This window comes from Ruditapes philippinarum, unplaced genomic scaffold, assembly GCF_026571515.1.
Source record: "Ruditapes philippinarum isolate M1 unplaced genomic scaffold, ASM2657151v2 ctg5163_1_1_1_1, whole genome shotgun sequence".
NCBI lineage: Eukaryota > Metazoa > Mollusca > Bivalvia > Venerida > Veneridae > Ruditapes > Ruditapes philippinarum.
The window spans coordinates 66,067-74,717 of record NW_026865549.1 but is presented as its reverse complement, the minus strand read 5'-3'; the positions used below and the strand labels follow the sequence as shown (position 1 = coordinate 74,717).

Here is an 8,651-nt window from a genome sequence, read left to right as displayed (position 1 = left end):
AGATAAAACAGCATAAATAAAACATATTTATTCAAAAAAAAATGTTACATCAAATAAAAAATGATTTTTAAATAATTAAATTGTAATTAAAGGTATATTTACACAATTTCTTATTAAGATGCTTACATCTTTAAAAAAACATCTTCTGCTCTTAGACATCTAAAACAACAACAACAACAAAATTAATAATATTAAATAATTAAGAAAAAGATGAATTCCTAGTGACAAAATCAGAGTAAGGACAGGAAAAAAACATTAATAATATTTACATCATTCTCAAGTTTCACAAAAATAATTATTATTAATAATACAACAAATAAGCACTTTTAGATCTTAATTTTGCAATCCTTCAACTTGATGGCAACGTTCAATGTGCATTGGGATGATTTGTTGGAAGTTCAAATGATGAATATTGAAGAAATTTATGACAAGAATGAATTTGAAGTCAATACTGGTATTGATCCATCAATCTTTGATGAGGAATTTGATGAAGAAAAACAATACAATGTGACAAAGTTATTGACTGATTCTCAGCTTTCAGAGTATTCGAAGACTCCTGTTTCAACTGAATATCTTCAAATTCCTGAAACTGCTGCTCAATGTTCTCAAGCAGCATCTGCTCAATATCCTCAAATTGATGAAAATCACAGTGCTGTACCTGTCCTTACTGATGTTGCCTCTGAAAATATTAACAAAGGCTTTATGATGGTTGATATGGACTCGGTAAAGGCATTTAACGAGTCGGAAAAAAATCAGAACACAAAACGTAAAACTAACCAACATATAAACAGGCTAAAAACTTTTCTAAAACTGAAAAACGAAACACGAGATTTCCATACCATCCCAATGATGGAGCTGGATGAACTTCTTGCCATGTTCCTTCTCTCCATTAAGAAAGAAGATGGAACAGACTACGAGCCGAGTAGTTTACGAGGCTACATTTCTACTTTTGACAGAGTTCTCCAGGAAAATGGATACCAATTTACCATAGCCAAAAGTTCAAGACAAGGATTTCCCCTAACAAATCAGACTAAATCGGTAATTACAATTTATTACGTCTATTTAATAATAATTAATCTTTTTGAAATTAATTAAATCCAGCAAAAAACTGACGCATCAAGATACATGTATTTCATCATTATAAACTAGACGTTTAATCCCCCCCCCACCTGACTTGTTTCGCTTATAATTAAAAAAAATTTTTTCCTGTAATAAATTTTTGTTTATAAATGAGCCGCGTCATGACAAAACCAACATAATCCGCAGTCTGATACGGATGCTGTTCGCTAACCAACTTTATTACGAGTAGAAGAACTGATAGCGAACAGCATGGATCCTGATCAGAATGCGCGGATGCGCAGGCTGGTGTTCCGCGCATTCTGGTGTAGATCCAAACGCACTATGTTAGTTTTGTCGTGTCACGGCTCAAATGATCTTTTAATTTTTCTACAAATAATAATTTAATAATGATATAAATCAGCTATTTTTCAAACAATAAAATGATTAGCATGTAAATTTCAGGCAAAAACAAAAAATCTGAAAAAATCAGGTAAAGGCAACAAAGAAAATGCTGCCCAACCAATAACAGACGAAGAGATTGACAGGCTTTATGATAGCGGCCAACTAGGTCTTTCTTCACCACAGTCTATCATCAACACTTTGTGGTTAACATTCACCATACATTTCGGCATGAGAAGTGTAGAAGAACACTATCACTTATGGTAAATTAAAATGTCATCTCTATTAATTAAAAGACAGTTAATCAGTCAGATTATTAAACCTAAAAATTTAAATGTATAAAAAATATTTTTATTTCAAAATCACTTATCTCAAAATCTTCTAGTAACGTTTATCTGGAATGTAGACATTAAAGGCTGTTCAGAATGCCATTCAAAATAAAATTTCATGTGGCCGAGCTTCACAACCTGAAATTGGAATAAAATTTAAATTTTAGTTGCATACTTAAAACTAAAAAAAAACAACAAAAAAAACCCATAAATTAAAGGTACTCCACTGAGGTACGGCCGAATGTCACAAAAAAAAGTAAAATTTCACGAACCGATATTTTTTTGTTACCTGCGAGTTAGGGACATTCAAACAGAATCAGTGATACATTGATATGTGTTCTTTGGATTGGCAAGTCGTTTGAAATACATATTTTCTCCAATTTTGTGGGAAAAGCGTTTAAACACCTTTCAGTTTGCAAATCTGAATAAAAACAACGGTCACGTGATGATTCTCGGGATGACTAAAAAGCGAAACGGAGAATTTTTTGTTTATCGGCAGCAACGAAAGTGCGAAACCGGAATATACCAACAATCCATAAATTTAAAAGCAAATAATGGGTTTGTTTGTTAAATTTCTTGTTTATCACATATGTTCTTGTGAGAAAAATCTTTCAAAAGCAATTTCAATATATTTAAAGCATTACATTGTTGTAATCATGTTTTTTTCTCCATTACAATGATGAATTTAGCTAAACGTACGGAGTTCGAAACTGACATACACAAATTTTACAAATATTCTATGTTAATTTGAGAGCTTTCGTGTAATTATTAAATATTATGTATTAACTTTGTAATGGTTAAAATATCATGATATCTAGGCTAAGAAAATTTACTTTGTCAATCAGTGTAATGGGTCCTATTTCAAAGGTCACTTTGGTTTATCTGACACCCGTTCAGGAAAAAAAACTTCGTCAACCTTTTATACAACGAACATGAATTTGAGTATTGTAAGCATAAAAAATCACACGCACACACAGAATGTTATTCCAGAATTTTCTCTTTAACTCTGATCAAAGCACTGAAAGCACTGGCTAAATAGAGAATGAATCCGGCCTCATTATAGGACATTTAGGCTTCAACTTTATTAGATAATATTTCTAATGTATGTGTAGTGCACATAATTAAAATTCTTTAAGAAAAAATCGATCTCCTTTGCTAGATAGATCTGAAATTTAATATTTATCATTTTACATACATACTTGATTATTTATCCGCATTGGATGTAAACTTTGTTGATGAAAAGATTACTATGTTTTGATCTAGACATTCAAAACTATAGGTAATTGATACCTGTTTCATGCACACGGTAAACATTATCAAGAAGGTCGGAAAAGAGTTACAATCTGGCTCTATTAATATTATTATTATCATTATTGATTTAGCAGATATCCTGATAATTTTTTTCTTATTGGAAGGCCTCCGTACTAGTGATGGGTCAATTGAGCTGTGCTTTAATGTTACCAATATATTGAAAGCTTCCCGGTGGAAAAGAAATTGAGAGCGTTATAAGAGTAAAAAAGGAAAACTGGAATAAAGACAATCAAGGCGACGGCAACGTTCACATGACGCAGCCCCCGACATAGTCAAGCTTCCACAGCAGGGTTATTGCCGTGACTAGTTAAATAAACTTAAAACTGATTATATAGTTGTTGTTTTTTAAACCCTAACTTTCTTTCAAATTAAACGAAACAAACAAAATCATGATACAGCAAGACAAATGTGAAGGGCAGGTAAGTAAAAGTAACTTTAAGAATTCAGTAAGATATTATTAACCTCACCTCATACAACAACCATTGCTTAAACTATGTTTTATAATACTTCCAACTCCTAGACGGTAAAGGGCAATGCATATATAAACCATTGTTTTTACTTTACTCCTTATAGCCTGTTTATCATGGCATACTCATTGTTAATAGTTTTGTAAATGTTTTGATAAAAAAAGTCGGGTTCATTTCTCGACTATTTTAAAAACACGAGTGACTGGTTTCAAAAACTACAATGGCTAAATATTGATCGGATGCATTTCATTGCATAAATAAGTTAGGGAGAGAACGCTGCTTTTCTTTCTTTATAGCACGAAAACCTTTACTTGTCTCTACTTTTGTCTCTTCTTTCTTCCTGTTTTTCATTTTTGTTGTTTATTCTTTTTATTTACCACTTGAAAGCCTGAAATTAATGTTTTCATTGATAATTTAGCTGTGGTCCTGTTTTGCTTGGTCGTGTGGGTGTTGTATTCATTGAATGTTACCATTCCTTTTTGTATTTCTGATCGAAGATTAGGAAATACAAAGCTAACATTCAATCTCTGACACAGCGGCTTCACGACAAAACTAACAACAAACAGTTCTTAAAACACCTGAAAACTACCGATTTAAAAGAAAGAAATATTTTCATTTTGTTATAAGTATCCAACAAATTACAACGCATTCAAAGTTTAAAAGTAGCTTTTGCTTATAGAATTGTCAATGAATGCACATTCACGAATTACGCGGATGAATATCATTTTAATCAATGAAAATGCTATTTTAAGCGATGTCGAGAGCTTATTTCACAAATAAATCTGACTGTCGAGTAGTGGAATATATACATGTCGGACTGTTTTGGCGAGAAGATTTTTGTTAAATTATTTACATCAATGTTAAAGAACAGGTTTATCTTGAACAAAAAACCTCGAAATTAACCCGAAATGCAGTGAAAAATCTAAATTTAGTATTACTTGATTTTATTCAGGCATTGTTCGTATATCTTCTCCGTGGTGCAAGGGTAACGCGCTCGTTTAGTGTGTCTGGGGTTCAAATCCAATTCAAGGCAATTATTTTTATAAAGTTTCTTTGTTAAGGAAATAGCCACGATATGCAAGGATAAAGTGTGGCTGTCATAAAAATGAACATAAATGATTTTTGATGCAACTCTAGTCATGCAAAATGTTTCAAACTCTGGTACCAAGCAAGAAGAATTATAGTACATAAAAATAAACTTATACAGGAAAATAATACAGTTGTACAGTGCGATTTATATTGCAAAGATCAGAAAATACCACAGAGCTTGCAGCCTTTTGATTTATCTTGTTTTTCGTATGTATTTCTGGAGATTAAATGGGTGGTTCTCGTAATACTTTAAGATTCATAAGATTGTGTATTAAAAGCCTTTGTAAATTGTTTCGGAAATACTGGATATCGTTTTGAAAATTTTAGAGCTACTTAAGTATTTTAAACACGTGAACGAAAAATTTCACAGTAACAGGAATTAAAATTAATTCCTAAGTATTTCGATTATAGTGATTATACCGTAATCAAACGTTAAAGGTCTCCTAAGAAATGTTCTTTGGAATTAAAAATTAAGTGTAAGCACTAGAACATAAACCACCAGATTGCTTGCAAAATCTTTATCGGCAGGATAAATTGGTTCACAAAACATGATTTTTCACAGTCAAGATCAAATGAACAGACTGTCATTTTCTTCCTGTTACCGAAAAAAACACACCAGGAAGATTTCAAGTAGAGGACACGTCACTGACAGAATGTTCTTAATATTTGAATAGAAAAGAATTTGCTAAAGCCAATTTATGAAAGAGAAATCGGGGATGCTACTTATTAAATTATTTGCCTATAAAAGAGGATTTATTTTACTCGTTTAGATTATTTTCAAAAACAAAAGTCTCAAAAAGCAAAGGTTAGCTGATATTTAGATGTAAACCGCGACATATAAAATTAATTTACCTGTGAAACTGGAGTGAAAATGTGATAGTTTATCCGTTTTTTCTTCAGTGCCTTCAGCACTTTGATCTTATCTGTAGTACAAGTAAACTATATCGTTTTCACCAAAAAATCATTAAATTCTAAACAAGTTTCTAATAGAATCATAAATATTTATTGTATCATAGTTTGAAGACTTTTCTGTTGAAAACGTGTCAGAGTTAAATCGAATTCATATACATGCACAGTGCGTAACTGGAGTGCAGGTAATAAATACCAACACTCCAGGGCATGCCCATTGATGTACTCATTCTTTTTTTCTTTTTTCTTTTTTTTGGGGTGGGGGGGGTGCTTTTTGTGGAATAACGATAGAAATGCCACATTCAGAAGCTGGTTCATAGGTTTTTTTCTGGGGTTACATATTGTTACAACAGGGAACGTGCATTTAATTTTGCCTATGGTATGAATATGATGTAATTGTGTGTGGAACGTGTATGTACGATCCTATCAAGATAGCCTACGAAACGTCACTCATTACATACACAGATGCCCGTTTGTGCCAGAAACAATTTTGCAAAGGGGGCACCTGAGTTCTTTCTCCACCAGTAAAACTGAAGAGTCGCCAAAATGACCTACACAGTTTTGTGTGACGTAACCCCCACTCCATCCCAAATACAAACAATCAAATCAAATGAGACATGTCATTAACTGTATTTGATTTAAATACGTTATAGATAGCGTTAAATACTTTTATTAGTGTGATTACACTGTTCCGTTTTAGTATAAATATCACCGATGCATTATGTTTGCCTTAGAATATTGAAATTGAAACTGAAATGTCAATGAAAATAATTGTACATGTATATAATATCTTTCCGTTTTGTCTAGAAAATGACCGCTTCGCTGGCGTTTGATTTTTCAAGACAACGAAATTGCAACCTTGATTATCTTTTATACAGTTTTTCTTCGTTATACTCAAGTTATATAAACATGATAGGTTAGAGAGTTGAGAAAAAATCAATAGACTTTTTTACCCCCGTTTACTCTGTTGTTCCAAAAATGTCCGTTGCGTATTTTAGTTATACCCGATGAATTGTGGGTAACTTCTGTACATGTCTGGGAAAAACAACTTTCATTTTTGCATCAAAAGCTAATGTGAATATGCATTTTCTAGCATAATTGTTGTTAGAGGGTTGGTTAAAGTGTAAGTTATTGTTATTTTAGTCATAATATTGCGATTTGTGGGGAAATTTGTATACATTTTTTTTGGACACCAAATTACCCGTCAGACCTCAGTGTAGCCCCTTTAACATGTAAATATTTATCATAAAAATTGTACAAATAAAAACATTGTTTTCAGTTGGGGCGACATACAAGTAAAGATTGATGCGGAGGGCACCGAGTTTCTGGAACTTACAGAGCGCCAGACTAAAACACGCACTGGAGACAGTGGTGGATCTAGGAAGGTTCCTCCACGTATGTGGTCTAGTGGAGATGAGCGGGATCCAGTATCTGCCTACAGATACTATGCGGCCAAGCGTCCACATGGATTCAGTCGGGATTCGGACCCATTTTATTTGGCACCAAGAACAACCCCACCTACAGAATTTGACCAATGGTTTTTAAAACAACGTGTTGGAATTAAAAAAATTGGCACACTAATGAAAACAATGACTGTAAAATCAGGCATTACACGGCACCTTACTAACCATTCTGCCAGAAAACACACAATACAAAAGCTCAGGGATTCGGACCAGGCACCTACTGATATCATGCAGATCACTGGGCATGAATGTGTACAAAGCATAATCAATTACAGCAATATGTCTTTGAAAAAGCAAAAAACTTGCTCTAATATCTTAAGCAAATCTGCCACTTCAGTGAGATCAATTAATACAAATAAATCTGCAACATGTACAAATGCTTCTTACCTTGAAAATTGCACTTCTGTTCCAATGCAGTCTCCGCTGTCATCTACACAAATCGAACCTCCAGTCTCTGCTCCAAACACTCAGTCTCAGGTAGTCAATGTTCCAACTGTTAATTACCCCACCCATTTCACTCAGGCTGGAAATGCTCCAGGTTATATGCAGTCAATGTTTTTTGGTGCTACTGTCCATATACAGAATTTTAATATGTATAGCATGCCTCCAAGGAACGATCAAGACAATAGCAGTCGTAATTGAACAGTTTTGAAATATTTCCGATGAACAGCTGATGTGAACATGTGACGGAGACTCCTTCGTCCAGATCCGTTATGTTAGTTGTTAAACTGTTAATATCTGGCTCACAGTTTGTAAAACATTGTTCTTTTTGTGTTAATCTCCTTAATAGCTTTAAAAATCGCACTTGTTATCCTGGTTAAAGCACAATTAAATTCTCCAGTTGATGTCTGTTTCAGCCGGCGGCCATTTGCTAAATTTGTTTGAAATGGTAATATGTTCCTACGCCAGATCATCACTGATGATGTTTATTGTTGGTATTATTTAATTAACTTTGCTGAATATTGATGTTGATACACAGTAAATAAATTGTTAAAGCAAATTGTACAAAAAATTGTGTTGTGTTATTAAATTATTGGTAAAAACCCTCGGACTACTTTTTTGGCGTATAACCCTCTTGTACAAAGTGGTTACCGTACTTTCAGAAATTAGCGCCCCGAATTAAAAAAATAAGATGCAAAATCATAATAGTGGCATGATAAAAAGAATAACAGGTTACTGTCTTTTGAGAAAGGGATTTCTCAGACTCGGCTAGATATGGTCCGGAAGGGGCTCGGCAAGCCTCGCCCCTTCCAGGACCATATCTAACCTCGTCTGAGAAACCCTTTCTCAAAAGACAGTAACCTGTTATTCTCTATATAACAGTTTCACAGTCTAAATTATTTTGGTATCTGTGACTCAAATTTGATTGTTTTTAAAAGATTCGCTTCGGCAAATATGATTTCTAAACTAAAATCGAGCCACAAATATCGAACACATTTTGATAGCAAATTGAAACTCATCACATGAATTTGAGAGAAATAGCAGTAAAGTGACCTTGATGTAAAATACAATTGTAAAATAGTATGGGAATGCCTAAGAAAACTGGATGTACAGTTGTGAAAACTAACCCCAATCACAATTAAAAAGTAAGGTTTACTAACCATATAGTTTCCACCAAGATTTTG

General features: G+C 33.3%; 1 protein-coding gene across 1 annotated transcript; it reads left to right on the top strand.

The window, feature by feature from the left end:
• Nucleotides 1-1,453: 1,453 nt before the first annotated feature.
• On the top strand, nt 1,454-7,668 carry LOC132729496 (uncharacterized). The gene is made up of 2 exons (XM_060715267.1): nt 1,454-1,721; nt 6,843-7,668. Exons 1-2 carry the CDS (start codon nt 1,690-1,692, stop codon nt 7,666-7,668), a joined length of 858 nt encoding a protein of 285 aa, XP_060571250.1. The 5' UTR covers nt 1,454-1,689.
• Nucleotides 7,669-8,651: the final 983 nt, after the last annotated feature.

Bases quoted from the DNA above. Each gene is read 5' to 3' on its own strand.
- LOC132729496 (XM_060715267.1), top strand. From the start codon at position 1,690: ATGAGAAGTGTAGAAGAACACTATCACTTATG. The intron at 1,722-6,842 runs GTAAATTAAAAT...CATTGTTTTCAG, and splicing joins GAAGAACACTATCACTTATG to TTGGGGCGACATACAAGTAA.